The following is a 20145-nucleotide window of genomic DNA, read 5'->3' as shown; positions in this document are numbered from 1 at the left end:
CTGCTAGAATGTCTTGTATTTGACAACATACAAGAGGAGAGGAGAGCTGGCCTTATGGTAGCTAGCATGACTTGTCCCCTTAGCTAAGCAGGGTCTGCCCTGGTTGCCTATGAATGGGAAACTAGAAGTGTGAGCACTGCAAGAGATTCCCTTTAAGGGGATGGAGCTGCTCCGGGAAGAGCATCTAGGTACATTTATATCCCTTGCCTCTCCAAGACAGGGCTGAGAGAGATTCCTGCCTGCAACCCTGGAGAAGCCGCTGCTGCCAGTCTCTGAAGACAATACTGAGCTATATAGATCAAAGATCTGACTCAGTATATGGCAGCATCCTATGTTCCTAACATCTAAACTTCCTTTTCAGCGACTGCTGTGCTCCTCCACAACTTCTGTCGCTGAGGACTGAATCCAGCCTGCGCCGGACCCAGCAGCCCCAGCCCTGGGCTGCCACACACCAGGGGCAGTTGGCAGACCACACTGGAAGCCAGTGCACTGGGAGGGCTCCTGAACTGGGCCCAGCCATCGGTTCCCGATTCTGCAGTTCGCTCCCAAGCATGGGCAACATCCGTCCATTCCAACCTACAGAATTTCCTTCCCAGAGAAATAAGGCTGCCTCCTTCTCTCCCCCTCTTCATTCGGTAAGTAGAAGACTTTTCTGATCTGGGAAGCATGTTGTTGACTGTATTTACCTGAATAGAAGACAACTCTGAATTTAAGATGACCCCCCACCCCTGCTTAAAAAAAACCAGAGGTTTAAATCCAGGTTATACCTGCATTTCCTTACCCAAAGGGAAGAGGACTCTGGATTTAAGACGATCTTACTGATTTCTAACGTCAGAGAACTTGGAGGGGAAACCTAGTCTTGGATACAGGTAAATACAGTATCCTGAGATAGAATGTTATCGTGCACTTTTTAAAGACAAGATTTCACCGCCGCCGCAAGTGTTGCTTGAGGTCCTTCTGTTTGTCTTAAGCGACTTTGTCGTCGTCAACTAAAAACAGGGTATCAATCATGAAAATCACATTTCAGATCCCTGCCCCCAGCCTCTCTGCTTGTACCAGAATGAAGACAAGAGACCCCCTTTTTTTTTTACATTTAACTTTATATATATAAAAAATTAAATATATATATAATATATTGTGTTTAAGACTAAAAATATAGTACATAATATTTTAAAAAAGAATGAGAGAGAAAAAAAAATAAACCAAATGAGAAGGAAGGTGGAGGGAGTGAGGGAAGGAGTCACAAATATATGTTGTCTCCAGGAAACCATTTATTATTATTTTTAAATGAGGGGCTCTCCAGAACCCTTCTCTGTATAGCCCGTGGAAGGATGGATCCTGTAGTCAGGAAGGAAGTTAGGAAAGACTGAGGCTGCTGGCTCCTAACCTCAGAGTAGGCCTCTGTTCAAAGGCCCTGGAAGATTTATTGCTGAAAGGCTGAATTCATGACAAGGGCCACAGAGAGGGCTCCACACTCTTCTGTGGCGAAGGTCCCAAACCTGTCTTCTGAAGCCTCCCCCTCACAACAGGCCTCTTTGTACCGCTTACCAAGCCCTCGTGGCGAAAAAGGGCTGTGCAGACGAAGCTGCCCAATCCTTTAAGAGGTCCTCCTTGACCGAAGACAGAATTACCACCACGGGCCGCGATGGGGAAGTCGGCCGGGAGCTAGAGAGATGGCCACGCCCAAGCAGGCATCCCTGGGGCGCCATCCAAGAGGCAGATCACTGCAGAACGGAGATCCGACACGAGAAAGGTCTCGGGAAGTGCTGGCAACATGCACACCTATCCTGTGTGCAGCAGAGTCCCTCCTGGTTGCATTTGGATGGGAGACTACGTGTGAGCCCTTGGGGCTGCTCTGGGAAGAGCCTGCTTGCATGCATGCATGCATGAAGAAGGTCTCAAGTCCCCTCCCTGGCAGCATCTCCAAGGTAGGGCTGAGAGAGACTCCTGCCTGCAACCTTGGAGAAGCCGCTGCCAGTCTAGGTAGACGATACTGAGCTAGATGGACCTAGGGTCTGACTCACTATATGGCAGTGGCCTATGTTCCTAAGATGGTATTTTGGGTGTGTGTGTGTGTGTGTATGGGGAGTGGGTGGTATTGATCTTTGGGATTAGGGGAGGTAGGACATCACCCCCTACACCACACCTGAATCCAAACCCCCTTGCCTCACCCTTGGGTTTGTGCCAGCACATCCGTTGCATCAGTCCTGCAAGTGTCCTGTTGAATCGGAGTCAGGATCCAGCATTGCCTTCCGGCCCCTAAAGCCATCTCTACGAGGGCCATCTCAACAGCAGGGGCCCAATCGGGCTCCCTCAACAGCACCCAGACACTCCCCTGCTGGTTACGGGTCACAGATCTGTGCCACCCAGCTGCAGGAAGCTGTTGTCATGGCGGGGGCTGACCACAGGAGGGCACCAACGACGCACGTCCTCCAGCGGGTGCAGAGGGCAGTTCTCCAGCCTGCTTGTGCGAATAGTACGACATGGCCGTGCAAACAAGGGCCTCGTTTTTTGCATCCTGAGATATGAACTGTGCTAAAACAGAGGGCAGTGAAGGAGGACAAAGCTGTCCCCACCGCAAAACTCAAAAGTGGGGGGGGGGAAGCTCCCTTCTGCTTTCAACCCTCCTCTGCACTCCCTTCTCCCCCCATAAAACCTCCCTCCCCCCCCCCCCGCCCCATTTGGTGGCAACTTTGCTTGATGTTCTTATTGGACGAATCGAGCTGAGCGCTTTAAGGCACCGGAAGTGGAAGAAGAGGAAGGTTTCCAATTGGTCCTTGGTGAGGAGGAAGAAGAAGAGAAAGAAAAGGGCAGGGGGCGGAGAGAAGTAAGACATCTCAAAGGAAAAGAAAGAAATTAATTTTCACCCAACCGTATGCATTCAAAGTGCAAAAGATTGGCGGTCAAGGAGATGGGGAGGGTTTGGGGGTGTGTGTGGGGCGGGGGGCGGGGAGAAGAACACGAGTCATTGGCTGCTCTTTTTGGACAAAAAAGAAACCGGAAGGGCAGATAATAACCGCCCCCTTATTCTCCCCTTGCCCTTCTGGAATGCAAGACAGGGACGGCCCCAACTTCTCTGCCGTTGCAGAGAAAGGCGTGTGCTCACTTTGGACTCTTGGGAAAGTTGCTGGGGAGAAAATGAGGGGGCAAGTCCGAGGTCTCCAACAAAACATTCACGAGGTCACACATCCCCCAGACCGACAGGCCCCACGGCTACAGGATCCGCTCGCCCCCACCTCCCCCATAGCGGTACTTTTTTCTGTGGATGTGAGAGATGCGGCGGGACGGTTGCCTGAGGGTGGGAGGAGAATGCCCAGGGGGCAGCCCCAGCAGATTGGCCCCACCTGGGAAATGACGTGGAGGCCGGGTCTGCTCCACACTAACGGGGAGGGAGCTGGGTGGGGGGAAAGATTCTGCTTGGGCTCCCACCTGCTGCAGACTTCATCCCAGTGGTACACTCTGCTTTGTTGTTGTTTTTAAAGCTACGTTCCTAGTCCTCAGGACTACGAACAAAAGTTTGAGACCATGTGGGTGGCCGACTAGCGCAGCCACATGAGTAGTTACCGGGGTGGGACAGCCTGCATGGTCTACTTTCTCTCCCCCCTCTCTGGCTGCTGTCCCCATAAACGCCCCCCTGCCCCCCACCTAGCCCGATTCTCCAGACTTCCTAGCCTTTTGCCAACACCCCTCCCTCTGACACACGCGCCCCAAACACGGTTCCTGGAAGCAGATTAAATTATGCCGCTGAATGCATTTGCTTGCTCTTCAGAACTGATCCTGCTCCTCTGAATTCTGGTGTCGGAGGGAGGCGCTTGGCCCCGTGTGTGTGTGTGTGTGTGTCTCATTCCGCAAGGTGCTGAGTGCGGGCCTTGAGCGCAGCAGGATCGCTGCTGGAAGGGCCTCGCCCTGAAGGTATTTGGGAGTACAGCGTGCTGGAAAACAACCGTAGCCGTGCGCCTGGGGGGCCCAAAGCAGCCCCACAGAACCGCGACAGCTCTCGGCTGGCCACGGGGGACAAGGGAAGGCCCACTGCTCCGTGGCAAAGCCCACCGGAAGCTCTCTCATTCCATGTCAGGCCACTGAGCCAGCCAGCTCCGTTGGGCCTGCAGCAAGGCGGCCCATCCTCAGCCAGCTGGAGCCGTTAGACTACAACTCCCAGCATCCCCTACTGGACACTGGCGGGGGCAACAACTCTCTCCCAGCTCTACCTGGAGATGCTGCCAGGGACTGAAGCTTGCCAAGCAGGTACCCTGCCACTGCTTGCAGAGAGAACCACGTTCATTCTCTGGTGTCTCCACTTAGAAAGATTGCAAGCAGCAGGGCTGGGAGACACGTCCGTCTCTCTGCTCGAGAGCTGCTGCCGGTCAGAGCAGTGGCACACAGCTTAGCGATCGTTGCCCCAACTCAGCAGGAAGCAGCTCGGTCAATTCCCAGTGACCTCTGCCCAGAGGGCTCCTTGTGCATTCCTCACAGGCGACAACTGGAGGAGGAGGAGGAGGAGGAGGGGATTTGTTGTCAAGAGCCGCTGGAGAGCCAGAGCTGCCTCTCCCCGGGTTACGAGAATGGGGGTTTGGCCCTGCTTTAAGAACACTCTGGACCACGGACACCGAGCTGCCTGTGCCTGTCCTCGGGAGGCGAGGCAGCCAGCCGAAAGCCCCCACCCCACACCCCCCGCCTTCTGGTCTCTCCCCCACCTGCTTCCGCCCCGTGTGGGTGGGCTGCTCAGGCCTCCCTTGGGCCCTTGCTCAGGATGAGACCCCCCCCCGCGCCACCTCCTTGCAGACCCCCAACGCACGCCCACGCGGCCGTTCCCCAAACCGGAGTCCTAATGGAACAAAGTGGGGTGGGAGAGGAAAGATCCAGGCGGCGGGAGCAGAGGGGCAGAGCTGGCCGGGGTATTCCTCGTCTCTGCCACCCGAGCCCCCAAGGTGGGCAGCAGTCCCCACTCGGCCTGTCTCTGGTCCGAGGGAGGGAGAGCTCCAGTACCGTGCTCTTCGCCGCAAAGACGGCAGGCGGGAGAAGCCAAAGATGGCGGGAGGAAGCGCAGCTATTAAGAGGGAGAGGACGGGGAGACCAGATGAAGCCGCGGGCCAAGGGGGGGGCAGTTTGGCGCAGCGCCAGCTGCAAGTCCACTCTGCAGGCGGGCGGGGGGGAGGTGGTGGTGGGGGGAAGCCCCTGAATATCAGGGGACAGTCATGAGGTACCCGCACCTCCCCGTCAGCGGCCCACTCTCGCTTCAGACGTGAGTCTGCATCCGCTGCTGAAAGCGCTGCCCATAGTCCGAGGAGGTGTACGAGAAGCGGGTGGCCGTGGTGTATTTGCCCAGCGGGTCATAGGTGTCGTAGGCGGCTCGGTCCAGGGCGGGGGGCGGGGGCTGGGTGTAGCCGAGGCGGTAGGTGGCGTAGCCGGCGCTGGGAGGGAACGCCGTGTGCCCGCCGTAGTTCTCGTAGGACAGCTGGCTGGCCGTCTCGGCCGTGGCGGGGCCGGGGGTGGGGCCGGGGACCGGGTCCCCGCTGTACTCGGAGGCGGGTCCTCGGCTGTAGGTGCTGAGCTGGGCGTAGCCGCTGGAGTGGGAGAGGCGGGAGGACGGGCGGGTCTCGTAGCGGGCAGGGCCAGGGTTGCGGTAGTCGGCGTAGAGGACGGTGCGGGAGGAAGGGCGGTCCTCGTGGGCACGGACGTTGTAGTAGCCGTTGGTTGGATCCTGGAAGGGAAGGAAGAGCGGGGCGGATTGGGGCGAAGGGGCTCGAGGGGTCTCCAGTTTGGCCCCAGCCAGCCTTCTCGGACTGGGCAGCAGCCTGCGGCGAGGGGCTGCCTCCACAACCGAGCAGCAGCCTTCCCTGCAGCAAGGATCCCCGGACCTTGTGGACTACAACTCCCATCATCCCCACCCCGAGGCAGCTGCCGTTGGGAATGATGGGAGCTGTAGTCAAAAAGAGCGGGGAACCCCCATTGCAGGGACATGGCTGACAAGCCAAGTCAAAGCCGGTGCAGCCCCAATCCGAGTTCTTCAGCTGGACCGAGGCGGCGTCTCTCTCCGGGCCCGGGCAGGCGCCTTCCCAGGCTCCGCTTACCTTCAGCTCGTACTCCTCCCGGGTATCGATGGTGTCACAGCGCAGGTCTTGCTTCAGATCCACATCATCCTTGAAGGACTGGAGGGGTGGAGGAAGAGGGACCAAGCAGTCAGAGGTCTCTTCCTCGCAACGGAAGGATACTGTGAGGCAAAACTTCTATGGGGCTTGGCAGGAGCTCTAAGCGCTGCCACATTCTTTCCCCACCTTGTCCTCGCTGTAGCCATGTGCCAAGTGCAAAACGCCACCCACGTCTACATCGTACATACCAGGAGCTAAAATATGCAATTCCTTCTCGCCTCCACGCCGAATACTGGCCCCACCAACACCTTTCTCAGAATCAAGCAGTTCCAATCCCTTTTCTCCACTCCCCTCGAATCCTCTCCAAACGTCCAGACTTGAGTCCAAACATACAGGACTGCGCAGTGGAATGCAAGTGGAATTCCACCAGGCTACGGGGGAAGAGGTTATCCCGTTGCTCCCTAAATCTTTGGTGACGATAACGTTGCAAAAGATATAACCAACAAGTAGGCTGGTTCTCGTGATTAAGTGGGTAGGGCCAATTTTGGGAGTTGCACGCTCCCGGTTTCTCCCAAGCAGAGATCGAGATTTCCGATTTGTGGTCGTTAAAAGCTAGGTCAGAGGTGGGGGAAGTGATCGTGTACGAGGCTACCTTGGTAATCTACTGGGCAAAAGTCCTGGGTAGGATGACGTCGGCTGAACCTGTGCCTGTCCCCCCACACAATCCCCATCCCCGACTTAGCTTTTAACCCACACACAAGCAGATATCGGGGGGGGGGGTGTGCCAAGGGAGTTAGGGGGTGCACGTCCTCCCCACTTGAGCATCCGTGAGAACAGCCCTCTTGTGCGCTGACTGTCAAGCTGTGAGGAGGGACCATCAGCTCGGCTGCTTCACCAAGCAGCCAAACGGAGGAGAAAGACTGCTCAGCCCGCGTCCGGCCATCAGCAAACGGGGGCCATGAATTGGCCATCCCCTCCGGGGAGAATGCCTCGGTCAGCCCCGCATTTCTGCCACTTCTTGCAGTGTTCCCAGAGGACAACACCCAGAGGAGAAACAGAAGGGCGGCGGCGGAGAAAGACATCTTACCGAGTAGATGGCTTTCATGACGCGCGTGGCGGTGGAGACGCTGGCCGTGTCCTCCTCGCGGTCCGTGTGCAGCGTGAGAGGCTCCCGGTTCACCGTCTCCACCTTGATGTCCAACTTGCGCAACGTCACATCCTTGCGGCCTGGAAGAGAAGAGTTGGTCGTCATCTCACTAGGATGGGGGCAAAGGAAGGCGTGTCAGGAGGGCATCTGTGGCGCTGCCTTAGAAGAAAGCCAGAGAGGACTTGCTCCACACCGGCAAGCAGGAAACTCCCCTGAGAGAGGCAGGGGTGGGGAACACAGGAGTGTGCAGCACATTTCTCACAGAATTCTGCAACCTGGAAAACACCTGCAAGCCCTTCTGGGGCGCAGAAAGAGGACCACTGCGAGCAGGGATGAACCGCTCTGGTCCTCCAGTGGCACTGGACTCCGACTCCCGTTACACCTAACTATTGCCCACTGTGGCTGATGGGAGTTATAGTCGGCTGGAGGGCCGAGGTTGTGCAGCCCTGACTTCAGAGGCAGTGGGACGGCTCAGCAGGCTGGCTCTGATCATTTCGGCAGGGAACTGTGGACCGCTCGGAAGAGGCTCTCTGTGATGACTGAGATGTGCGTAAGGGAGAGAAGCAATAGCCAGGCACCTTCCAAAGTCAAATTTCTATATGTTGTATGTATGACACTCTTCCGAACAAGAGCTGGGCTTTGCGGCAGCAAGCCTGAAGTGTCCCCTTCGCTAAGCAGGGTCCCTCCTGGTTGGCATTTGAATGGGAGACTACGTGTGAGCCCTGTAAGATATTCCCCTGAGGGGATGGGGCCACTGTGGGAAGAGCATCTGCCTGCTTGCTCTCTCCCAAACAGGGCTGGGAGAGACGCCGGCCTGCAATCTGGGAGAAGCTGCTGCCAGTCCAGGTTGCCAATACTGAGCGAGATGGATGAAGGGTCGGACTTGGTATATGGCCGCTCCCTATGAGCCCCACCCAGTCCTCTGTAAGTGGGGTCCAGTGTCACCTCCCCTCCTAGAGCAAGTGGCTTGCCCAGGTCACGGACTTCTAGCCAAGGCGGGGTGAGCCCTTTCCAGCTCACAAAGTGCTCTGGGTCCACTCGGCAGCTGGACAAATCTTGAATTGCAGCAATGAGTAAGAGCTGCTGCTGCTGCTGCGTGTGTCTGTGTGGCTGCAAGCTTTATAAACTGAGGCCACTAGGGAAGATCTTGGCAGGAAGGGCGAGATCTCCAGCCGTTGGAGGGCAAGGCTGACACCCTCCAGCAACAGGCCCAAGAATATCCTCAATGAAGCCCTGCTGTGCTGGCTTCCTGGTCCACTCTTCTCCCCTGGACCTTCAACCCCCGCCAGGACCTTGCACCCCACTCCCCTATCCCTGCCTGTGGCCCAGCACCCTCCACGTGCTTCCTCTTGCTTCTGGGCAACCTCTTCCCCAGAACCCTCCTTGATGTCTCCTCTCTCACCTCCCTTCTCCAAACCCACAGAGGAAGCTGCCATATACTGAGTCAGACCACTGGTCCATCTAGCTCAGTATTGTCTTCACAGACTGGCAGCAGCTTCTCCAAGGTTGCAGGCAGGGATCTTCCTCAGCCCTCTCTTGGAGAAGCCAGGGAGGGAACTTGGAACCTTCTGGTCTTCCCAGAGCGGCTCCATCCCCTGAGGGGAAGATCTTTCAGTGCTCACACTTCTAGTCTCCTTTCATATGTAGTCAGGGCGGACCCTGTTTAGCTAAGGGGACAGGTCATGCTTGGTACCACAAGACCAGCTCTCCTCTCCTTTTCCATGAGGCCTATGGCACAGCTCATGGGAAGCTGCCTCCTACTGAATCAGACCGTCAGTCCAGCTAGCTCAGTCTGGTCTACTCTGACTGGCAACAGCCCTTCAAGCCTGCAGGCAGGAATCTTCCCTGGCCCTCCCTGGAGATGCTGCCAGGGATCGAACCTGGGACCTTCTCCGTGCAAAGGTCCACTGAACTACGGTTCCCCCCTTAGACACCACATCCCACTGTGAGCTTCAGGACCTGGAACGGAAAGAACTCACTCTCTCCCCCTTGCTTGCCGCCGCTTCCTTTCCCCTCCCTCTCCTCGGCAGGAGGGAGAGAAACGAGCTCTCCTTTGTGGCCATTCCTAAATTGTAAGCCCCTCAGGGCAAGGGCCTGTCCTCATGCACAGCACTTTTCAGAGCACAAGTGAGGGTTATTCCACCAAGTGCAATCACTTCTACCATTCCTCTGGAAACACGACTCACTTCCTTTGCGGCGTCGGTACAGAAAGCAGGCCAGGCCGACGAAGCCGACGATGACCAGGATGCCGGCTCCGATGGTGGCAGTGGCGATGATTCCCACTGACAAGACCTCTGCAAGGGGTGAGAAGCGAGAGGGGGTTGAGTCTGTCCCTCTGGCACCTTTTGGATCACTCTCCCGCTCACACACCTTTCACCATCAAATCCCAAGTGGGGAAAGCCCTCCCCACCAAGCTTAGATGATCATTATTGTTGTCGTTCTTGAATAGACAATACAGGAAACAGACAAAGAAACAAACTTCATGGAACTGACAAACACAGGGAAACACAAACATAATCAAAGGAGATTATGATGGATGTGACTACAACTTTAGCAAAAAATACTCTAAAAGACACCTTCAAAACCAAGAGGTGTGGGGGGTGGGGGAGAGCCGTCCTTTCAAATTAGTTGACATTGCTCAAAGAAACTGGATTAATAATTTAAGATCAAAGACAGAAAGAAAGGAAAAACACTAGACTGGTATTAATCCCCCCCAGTTACTGAAAAAGAGGGTCCTGCCTAGCCCTCACCTTCACGGCTCGCTCATGGGTTTCCCCGTGGGGCACACAACTGACCACTGCTGGAGCCAGGGTGCTGGGGCGGCTTCTCATGCGTTTTTTAGAGGGGTCTAACAGCAGTTATGAGCCACAACAGCTAAGTGGAGCTTCCATGTCCAGAGGCAGTCTACCTCTGACCACTCCACACTGGGGACACACATCCCCTTTATGCTTTGCTCGTGAGCGTCCCATCTGACTGCCCACTGCTGGGGACATGAGATGATGGATCTTTGGCCTGAACCAGCAAGACAATTCTTACGTTCCAGCTCCCCGGTTTCCACACCTTTCTCCTCCAGCTGAATGATGGCCGTCCGTGGCCCGAAGCTGTTCCAGGCGGTGCAGTTGTAGCGTGTCTGGAAGTCAACCTCCATGACGTTGTTGATGGTCAAGGTGGACAGCACCCCGTTGCCAGTATTGCTCCGTTCCACGGTGTAACGCTCCAGGGTCCCCATTTCCAAGACATTCTCTTTCCAACCCCAGGCCTTAAAACATTGGTGGGTGGGGTGGGGGAAATTGGGTTGGTGGAAGAAAAAACAGCCCTTAGAAGCATCAAAACCACTTCAAGAACTGCCTTTGGGGCACACTCTGCATTTCCAACCCACCACGAAGCAAGCCAGCTTTTACAGCCAAGGATCGCATTAGCTTTTTTAGCAGCTGCATCACACTGTTGGGCTTATCGTCAATGTTTGCAGTCTCTCCAGGCACAAGTCGGGGAGGAACTCACTATGCGGTCGGGGAGAGGAGTGCTCCCAATGAAACATTCCACTTTTCCACGGTCGCCCCGTACAGCATACTGGACAGACTCGCTGGAGATGATCGGGGGTCCTGAGGAAAAGGAAAACGAGAAGTTTGACGAGTGAAAAGCAGTGCTGTCCTGGGGAACCATTCCTTCAGACGCAAAATACCTGCTGCTGTTCATTCCACCCTCGCTCGCCCCCTTTTGGTAGTGGGTAGCTGGACTTTGGGACTTCCCTTTAGGCCGCCCAGAACAGCTGAAGTTAAGATCTGAAGTGGGGCTTCAGTCTCAGCCACTAGACTCCATCACGGCTTCAATCTCCCCTCTGAGGAAGAACGCCACACCCCATCCCTACCTCCCTTGGCAGGTAAAGCGCTAATGACAAGCAAGCAAGCGGCGCATTACGGACGGGTTCAGCTAATGAGGGGGATTAGGGAATTCCGCTCTGCTCCGTAGGAAGAGCTTACGGCTCCAAATCCTCAGATCGGCTCCTGCTGCTAACACGCCCTGCGGGGAACCTGGATTGTTATTCATCAGCTCTTTGGTACTTTTCACTGTTGAAGGGGGGGGGCTTGCTCCCCACGCTGCTGCAGAAAACACGGGCTCTTTCTGTACGTTCACGAAACAGACAGGGCAGGCTCTCCTCGAGACAAGCAGCTTCCCAGAGGCAAGACCACAGAGCACGTTGGAGGGCATGATCTGGAGGCCCAAGCCCTTTGGAAATCGCCAGAAGCTGGCCGAGAGCACGTGAGCAAGCCGGCTCGTTCACACGCGATCAGCATTCGGGTAGAACAAATGCCCGGCCCTAGTCTGATTGCTCCGCGGGCTCCCGGGGAGGAAGGGATCGTCTGGGAGAGCGGGGCTGGGTCGGACAGCAATTCCTCCAACCTTGGGGAAGTTGTGGGCACCAGAGCTGGGTAGCGCGGGCGCCCACTCACCCCGATCCTCTCTGCTTCCCCCCTTGCACACAAACCGAAAATGGGGGCGGGCACCGCTCCCAAACCCTCACCATCACCACGGGAGTGAGCACAGAGGAGGGGCACCGCAGAGCTGATGCTTCCGCACCGCCCCCAGTCACCTCGCCTGGATGGCAGCCGGATGGACAGAACAGTGGGTGGGGGGTGGGGGAAGTACGACTTCTGCGAAATATTTATCAACCACTCTTCAACTCAAGTTCTCAAAGCGGCTTACATAGAAAAATAAATAATAAATAAGTCAGATGGTTCCCTGTCCCCCAAACGACTCACATTCCAAAAAGAAATATATAAGGTAGACGCCAGCAACAGCCACTGGAGGGATGCTGTGCTGGGGAGGGATAGGGCCAGTTGCTCTCCCCCTGCTCTATGGAAGAAAATTGCCATTTTAAAAGGGTGCCCCTTTGTTCAGTTTGCTACCACCTTAAAATAAAGTGTGCTGCCGAGTCGGTGTCGACTCCTGGCGCCCACAGAGCCCTGTGGTTGTCTTGGGTAGAATACAGGAGGGGTTTGCCATTGCCTCCTCCCGCGCAGTATAAAATGATGCCTTTCAGCATCTTCCTATATCACTGCTGCCCAACAGAGGCGTTTCCCATAGTCTGGGCAATATACCAGCAGAGCCTCAAACAGGCAACTCTGGCTTGCTAGTCAAGTCATTTCCCTGCTGTGCCATGAGGTGGCTGATCTCCTCCCATTCACTGGTGTCATTTCTCGCCCCGACCTCACTGCAGTGCTCACTCTCCGGGGTTTGGAGGAGAGACTGTGACCCAGGGTGAATGAGAGAACAGCAGCCACATCCATGCCCCTGAACCTTTGGATCCACCAGCGCTGGACTGTGGAAGCCGCTGCTGCGAAGGAGGGCGAGAGTCCCTTTCCCCTCTGGCCACAGTGGGGAGTTGGAAGAGAATATCGGTGCCACCCCCAAGCCCAGAGCTCCAAGATGGGCCCGGGAGGCAAGGATGGCCACTTTGCGTAGCTCAGGTTATAAGCAAAGGACACAGACACAGACACAGTTCCACCACCTCTCCCCGCATCCTGGCAAGCATCCTCTCCCAAGCGCCGTGGCCTCACTCACCATTGACAAAGAGGGCGACTTCCCGCTCGCCCACTCCGATCCGCGGCACGATGGCCTTGCAGACGTACTGCCCCGCGTCGGCTTGGGTGACGGACTTGAGGTACAGCTGGTTGCTGTTGCTCAGCACCTGCTTGCGGAAGAAAGGGGCCATGGGGGGGGAGGGAGGGGGGTCAGAGTGAATCCAGAACGTCCCCCAGCCCTGTTCCTTCAAGCCCGCTTCATCCACCAAGCCCCGGGCCCAACCGTCTTGTTCCTCTCTCTGAAGCTATGGACTGATGAAGTGGCCTTCTCCTGAGCCAGCCCCTTGGCTTGACTGTCTGCCCTGACAGGCAGTGGCCTTCCAGAGTTCCACACAAAGCTATCCCTCCCAGGGTCAGATTCTGATGGCAGACAGGGATCTTACACAGGAGCATCGGAAGCTGCCATATACTGAGTCAGACCCTTGGCCCATCTAGCTCAGTATAGTCTACCCAGACTGGCAGCGGCTTCTCCAAGGTTGCAGGCAGGAATCTCTCTCAGCCCTGTCTTGGAGATGCTGCCAGGGAGGGAACTTGGGACCTTCTGCATGCAAGCATGCTGTAAGGGAAAGAGCTTACAGTGCTCACATGCAGTCTCCCATCCAAATGCAAACCAGGGTGGTCCCTGTTTAGCAAAAGGGACAATTCACGCTTGCTACCGCAAGGCCAGCGCTTGGATCTGCCTGTGCTCTAAGGCAGGGCTGGACTACTCCCGTCTTCCCCAGCTAGTGGCCAACAATCAGCAGCCCATTGGCCAACAGCACGGATGGGAGCTGCAGGCCAACCTCTGCCAGAGGGCTGAAGTGGTACAGTCCTCCTCTAAGGCATCAATACCTGGTGTGGGAGGGGGGCAAGGAGGAGGAGGATACACTGACCATGTTAGACTCCTTCTTGGTCCAGGTGAGGGTGAGGGGAGGGTTCCCGGTCCACACACAGGTCAGCGTCACGTCCGAGCCGATATCGGTGGTGGTGGGCTTGGGGTCCACCACGATGCGGGGAGCAACTGGCAGGGGACGAGAGCAGCAGAAACAAGGCATGGGATGCAGCTGCCGGGATCGGTCTCCTCAACGGAGGGGCTTGGCCCACATTCACTCTGGGCTGCCCTTCTGGCATCTCGGCGGGGGGGGGGGGCGGGATTGGCTCCAGGCGTCTGGGGCGTGGTGAGGGGGAAACGGACAGGCCAGCCATTACGTGGGTCTAGCCCCAATCCAGGGGGAAAGTGAGTTCCCTGCGGTGGGCCAACAGCCCCCCTGTCAAGTGGCCACTGTTGCCCTGGGACACAGCAAATCGCCCCGATTCAGCCCAGCTCTCCACAGCGCTTGCTGATGTCTCCCTTTTTAGACCGGGGGTCCTTTGGGACTGGGAACCATCTTTTCATCTGATTGACAAGGATGAGGATGAAGATTTATACACCACTTTTCAGCATAAGTTCCCATAACGGTTTCCACCGAGAAATAAAAATAAATAAAGATGCACCATGTAATAATCTGCTTTGAGAATCCTTTTGGTTGAAAATGTGTGCTTTAAAAACAAATCATCATCATCATCATAGCTGGTGGGAGAAAACAGATCCAGAAGACACTAAGGAGTGAGGCGAAAAAGTCTCCTGGTTGGATTCTCCAGGTGGGCACAGCAGGTAACCTGTCCCAAGTGAACCTCTCCCGGGTAAGTGATTCTCTTCAACATTAATAGCAGGGGGAGAGCAACTGGCCCTCTCCATCCCCAGCACAGCATCCCTCCAGTGGCTGTTGCTGGTGTCTGCCTGATGTTTCTTCTTTAGATTGTGAGCCCTTTGGGTCAGGGAGCCATTTTATTTATTTATATCTATGGGAACTTTGGGAACTTCTGTTGAAAAGTGACACACAAGTATTCATCGTATTTGTAACCCTCCCCCCTCCACGTAACCCTCCCAGGTGAACCTCGCCCAGGTAAACCCCACCCCCACCACTTACAGTGCACGTCCACCAGGGTGCTGACATTGGTGCTGCCCACATCGTTGTGCACTTCGCACGAGACGGGCTCTGTGAAAAAGGTATAGTCCACCTGCGTCTCGTATCGGCTCTCCTTGGCATCCTCAATGATCACGCCGCCTTTGGCCCATCTGGGAGATGTCGGGGGCAAGTCAAGAAGGCAGGAAGGAGAGAAGGAAGCAGCATCAGAGAGAGCTGGAGGGAAGGGTGGGGAAGAAACGGCACCACCCAAAAGCAAGGGCGGTTTAAACACACACACACACACACACACACACACACACACACACACACACACACACACACACCCCTCAAGAGGAAATGGCTCTTCTGCCAATTCCTCCTCCTGCCATCTCGTCTTGGTACCCAGCTCACCTGTAGCCTTTGATCTCGGGGTTGGCAGTGGCCAGGCAGGTGAAGGTGACCCGTTCTCCCTCCTGCACCGTCTGAGGCTGGATGGACAGCGTCACTGTCGGAGGGTCTGGCACAGAGAAGGAGCCAGCACTGTCACGGATGCAATGTGAGCTGAGCAAGGTTAGCCGAGGCCTCGGAAACTGGCCCCAGGCGGGCAGGGTGGCGGCCAGACCCCACAGTAGGGCAAAACCCACACCCCATGCCTACGCCCCCCTCTAGGCACGTTTTGCTAACCCCCACTACAGGCCCCTCCCCTCTCCTGGCGGAGGAAGAGCTTCCAAGATGGCGCCAGCATCCCCCAGCCCTACGGTGGGGCCCCCTTGAGTGCCTTTGGGCCAGCAGCCAGAGAGCCAAGGGGCAAAAAGAACCCGCCGGCTCTCCACTCACGGTGAACGTTCAGCTTGATGGAGGTCTCCTTGCCAGCCGGGATGGCATCGTTGGTGCACCGGCAGACGTACACCCGGCCAATGTCCAGGTCGGTGGGGTTGATGAGCAGCAGGCTGGCCGTGGTCTCCCTCTTCCCATCTGACAAGGTTTCCTGGAGAGGCAACAGGAGGAACAGCTCAACGCAGAGGGCATCATCCGGGGGCAGGCTCCCCGGGGCTGGCGCAGAGTTTTGACGGGTGCGCTACACTAAGAAGCAGCAGAGGAGGGCAGGCCTTGTGATAGCCAGCATGAACGGTCCCCTTTGCTAAGCAGGGTCCACCCTGGCTTGCATTTGAATGGGAGACCACGTGTGAACACTGGAAGATCTTCCCCTTAGGGCAGGCCTGCTCAACTTTGGCCCCCCAGATGTTTTTGGACAACTCCCATCATCCCCAGCCACAGTGGCCAGGAATTATGGGAGTTATAGGCCAACATCTGCAGGAGGGCTGAAGTTGAGCAGGCCTGCCTTGGGGGATGGGGTCGCTCTGGGAAGAGCACTTGCCTGCAGGAGGTTCCAAGTTCCCTCCCTGGCGGCATCTCCAAGATAGGGCTGAGAGAGACTCCTGCCTGTAACCGTGGAGAAGCCTCTGCCAGTCTGGGTAGACAATCCTGAGTTAGATGGACCAAGGGTCTGACTCCGTAGAAGGCAGCTTCCTATGTTCTCATGACCCTTCAGCAATACCAAGGCATTGCTTCTTCTGCAGTTATCTGGAAGCAGAATCCTTCTTCTACCATGTCAGTAGACAACGAAGAATCCTTCTACAATGTCAGAGGTCGGCCAATTCAGCAAATGTCAACTGAAAGCTTCCAGCTGGAGGTTCAGCAGGTTTTACTGCTTCCCTAATTAGCACAACTATTTAGTTGCTATTGGTGTAGGTGTGATTACTGCCTTCTCTCCCTTTTCTTTGTTTCTCTGTTTCCACTCTAGCAAACTATTCGGTTCAACTCTTTATTACAGTCTGTGATCAGCAAAGTAAAAATACAAAACAATCACAAAGATGCACATCAATCCGCTACTCAATTACTTTGTTACTAAAACTATTGTCTATGTATTCCCAAATTAATGAAATTATCCAGTCACAAAATACAAGGAGCTGTTGTTAATTCGTGGCAAATCCTTCAGCACAAAATCGAGTCAGACTCGGATCAGCTGCTGATCAGAGAGGGAAAATATAAAGTTCATCTGAAGTAGCAAAACAGTGGTCTTCTCTTCCTCTCTCACAACACTGGATCTGGTGATGGCCACTAGTTTGGATGGCTTTAAAAGGGGCTGAGACAAATTCATGGAGGACAGGTCTATCAAGGGCTACTAGTCCGGTGGCTGTGGGCCACCTCCTGCCTCCGAGGCAAGATGCCTCTAAAGACCAGTTGCAGGGGAGCAACAACAGCAGGAGAGCGGGCATGGCCTCAGCTCTTGCCTGTGGGCTTCCCAGAGGCATCTGGTGGGCCACTGGGGGAAAGAGGATGCTGGCGAGTAGTGAGCAGTGTTCCCTTTAACAGGGATTCCCAGATGTTGTGGACTACAACTCCCAGAATCCCCAAGCAAAAGCCATTGCAGTGGGGGATTCTGGGAGTTGTAGTCCACAACATCTGGGAATCCCTGTTAGGAGAGAAAGAGGGGGAAGAAACCAGCTTTAAACACATACCCCCTCGTGGGGAACTGAAACTGGTTAAATCAGGGCAATTCATCACGAATCACTCAGTCTTACTGAACAGGAAGCAATAAAATGCACTCAAATCTACAGACAGGGAGCTTTCCGCTAAAAGGACAGTTGCCTTAAAAGCCTCGGCAGTGTTTTGCCTGCCCACTCTGGGCAATTGTGTTTCATTACTGAACAGAACCAAGGTCAAGGAAAAAACCTCACGAAGTAAGAACCTCACAGAAAACTGGACTGAAACTCTCTAATAAACACGCCAGGATTCTTCACAACAAGTGAGCGTTATTTTGGAGAGCTGGCCTTGCGGGAGCCAGCATGAAGGATCCCTTTTGCTAAGCAGGGTCCACCTGGGCTGGCATTTGGATGGGAGACTACATGTGAGCACTGTCTGCTGTTCAGATATTCCCCCTTAGGGCGAGAGAGCATCTGCTTGCATGTAAGCAGGTGCATGCAAGGTTCAATCTGTGGCAGGTACTCCGGTTCAATCCTTGGCAGCCTCTCCAGGTAGGGCTGGGAAAGACTCCTGCCTGAAACCTTGGAGAGCCGCTGCCAGTCAGTGTAGACAATCCTGAGCTAGATGGAACAATGGTCTGACTCAGTATGTGGCAGCTTCCTAACGTTCCAAAGCACGACAGCAATCCAAGCCCCCGTTTCCTCCCTTCCCTGGATTCGAATCTGGGACTTAATGACTCCTAGTTGGTCAGACAGGACCACTTATGGCAGGGCTGCTCCACTTTGGCCCTCCTGCAGACGTTGGCCTACGCCTCCCAGAATCCCCGGCTATTGGCCACTGTGCCTGGGGGTTGGGGGGGGGTTGTAGTCCAAAACCAGCCGGGGGGGCCAAAGTGGAGCAGGCCTGACTTATGGCCTGGAGAGAAGACTGCAACTTCGAGTGATGCTCCAGAAACCAGAGGCCCCGATTTCACACCCCGCTCCTTGTATCTGCTGCCTGGACTTCAGGGGCACTTCAGAGACAAAGGGGTCATTGACCAACTCGCTGGCAGAGTCTGCCTGCAAAGAGCATTATTTCCAAATGAGCCTGGAAGGAAACCAGTTCCCGCGGCCGCTTCGGCCACGCCTGTTAGATGCCCAACGAGGTCGTCGGAATTAATGTTACTGCGCCATAAACCGCTCCGGGATTAATGAGTGGGCAGCGACCGCAGGATGGGCTGGCGGAGCTGTCAGCGGGAAGGGGACGGGAGTGGGGGGCGGGGGAGAGATCAAATGAAGAATTCAAAAGGGAGAGGAGGGCTCCCCACAGCAGAGAGAGGGAGGGAGGGAGGGAGGAAGAACACACTCGTCCGAGAGGCGGAGGGCCCCTTAGGAATTCAGACGGGCTGGCAAAGTTTCTCCTTGCTGGAGAGCAAGGCTCCTGCAGACGTGCAAGGGCGGGGGTAAAGTGGAGTCCCACACACGGCTAGGCAGGGCAGGAGTGAACCGTCAACGCAAAACACTCTGCAGACTCAGAGCCCGCCCCGCCCCCTCCAAATCTGTGACCTCCTTTGCTAAGGTTTACATCCCGAGCGGGCAGCCTTTAGCTGTGCAGGATCAACTAGACTGCAGCCAGTGTGGTGGAGTGGTTAGAGTGCTGGATTAGGACCGGGGAGACCCGAGTTCAAATCCCCCTTCAAGCCATGAAACTCGCTGGGTGACTCTGGGCCAGTCCCTTCGCTCTCAGCCTCGCCTACCTCACAGGGTGGTTGTGGAAATAGATATCATAAACACTGCTTCCGGCACCTTGCAGTGTACATATCTATAAAAACACACGTTTTCTTGGGGTCCACCAGAAGGATCCATTATGTTCCTGTGGGGATATTTTCGGAATAAAACTGAACAGATTCTGACACTTGGAATTCTGCACTATTTGAAGGGAAATTCTGTGTTCTGGTGGAATCAGGCAGAGGTGGATTCGAAGTACGCCAAGGGAGCAAAACCCAACGTCCATTTACCCTGCAGAGCTCGGCTGGCTGGAAAGAAAAGCAGGAGCGTGTCCTATACACCCCACCCCAATTTCCGAAGCTGCCCATACCGTGGTGGTGACGGCCTCCGTCTGCTGCACCCCGTCCCGTAGCCAAACGATTGTGGCTGCCGGCTTGGCGTTGCGTGCCCGGCACGTGAGGTTGTAGGGCGTTCCTGCCCGCAGGAGGATCTCGGGGGCTCCGTCGATCACCGGGTCTTCGGGAGGAACTGCAAAAGGGAGAGGACAATCACATCCATGCCTTGGCGTCTCTGTCCAGCTCTTTCGCCCGGCTCAGACGTGATGCTGTACGAGTGTACCGACGCCTGTACATGTGTCTGTGTGAATGACTCTCCCTGTGTTCACTGGATTTATTTATTTAGTGCATTTATACAAAATGTACAAAAAGGTCCCTGAGCGGCTCAGAATCAGAAAGTGAATCTGGATGCAGGCCCTGCAGGTGCATCTCTCATCCCTCCTGAGGAGGGCGGCTTTTATGTACAGCAGCCGGGGAAAACTCTACCGAAAACCTGCGGCGCTTTTGGAAGGCTCCGAGTCTGGGGGCTCCCCCACAACCTCCTTAGTCATCGGATTTCAGGATTTTGTTCTGCATAAGTGGGCGGGGGGCGGGGGAGAGTGAGTGGGCCCTTCAAACTGAACACATCTCCCTAGAAATACTTTTTTAAAAAGGAATCCAGGCTGCATAATTCTGAAATATTGATGAAACTTCAATCAGGACAACGGCACTCTGATTAGGATGACAGGGAAACGGTGGGCCCCTCAAGGTCTGTCTGCCTTTTTTTGCTTCCTCGTCGCCCCCCCCCCCCCGCCCGCCGCCCCTCAAATAATCCAAGACGGGGCTTGACAACTGATTGTCGCCCAGGAAGATGAAGGGAAGATGCCTCCTC

At 55.5% G+C, this 20145-nt stretch overlaps 1 protein-coding gene across 8 annotated transcripts in view; it reads right to left on the bottom strand.

The window, feature by feature from the left end:
* Positions 1 to 3201: 3201 nt before the first annotated feature.
* Positions 3202 to 20145, bottom strand: part of KIRREL1 (kirre like nephrin family adhesion molecule 1) — a 196595-nt gene continuing 179651 nt past the window's right edge. For 7 of the 8 annotated variants that reach the window (XM_053277807.1, XM_053277808.1, XM_053277810.1 and 4 more), the window contains 12 exons: positions 19310 to 19467; positions 15584 to 15734; positions 15158 to 15263; positions 14768 to 14916; positions 13691 to 13818; positions 12799 to 12925; positions 10738 to 10838; positions 10273 to 10495; positions 9423 to 9530; positions 7177 to 7316; positions 6072 to 6149; positions 3202 to 5701 (listed from right to left, as the gene is read on the bottom strand). In XM_053277807.1, the coding sequence (XP_053133782.1) occupies positions 5237 to 5701; positions 6072 to 6149; positions 7177 to 7316; positions 9423 to 9530; positions 10273 to 10495; positions 10738 to 10838; positions 12799 to 12925; positions 13691 to 13818; positions 14768 to 14916; positions 15158 to 15263; positions 15584 to 15734; positions 19310 to 19467 (1934 nt within the window). In that variant the 3' untranslated portion in view covers positions 3202 to 5236. The remainder of the gene's footprint in view (positions 5702 to 6071; positions 6150 to 7176; positions 7317 to 9422; positions 9531 to 10272; positions 10496 to 10737; positions 10839 to 12798; positions 12926 to 13690; positions 13819 to 14767; positions 14917 to 15157; positions 15264 to 15583; positions 15735 to 19309; positions 19468 to 20145) is intronic. The other variant, XM_053277805.1, reaches the window with a different exon arrangement.

Source organism: Hemicordylus capensis, chromosome 14, assembly GCF_027244095.1.
Source record: "Hemicordylus capensis ecotype Gifberg chromosome 14, rHemCap1.1.pri, whole genome shotgun sequence".
NCBI lineage: Eukaryota > Metazoa > Chordata > Lepidosauria > Squamata > Cordylidae > Hemicordylus > Hemicordylus capensis.
Note: the sequence above shows the minus strand (reverse complement) of the source record. Positions and strands in the feature narration are given on the sequence as shown.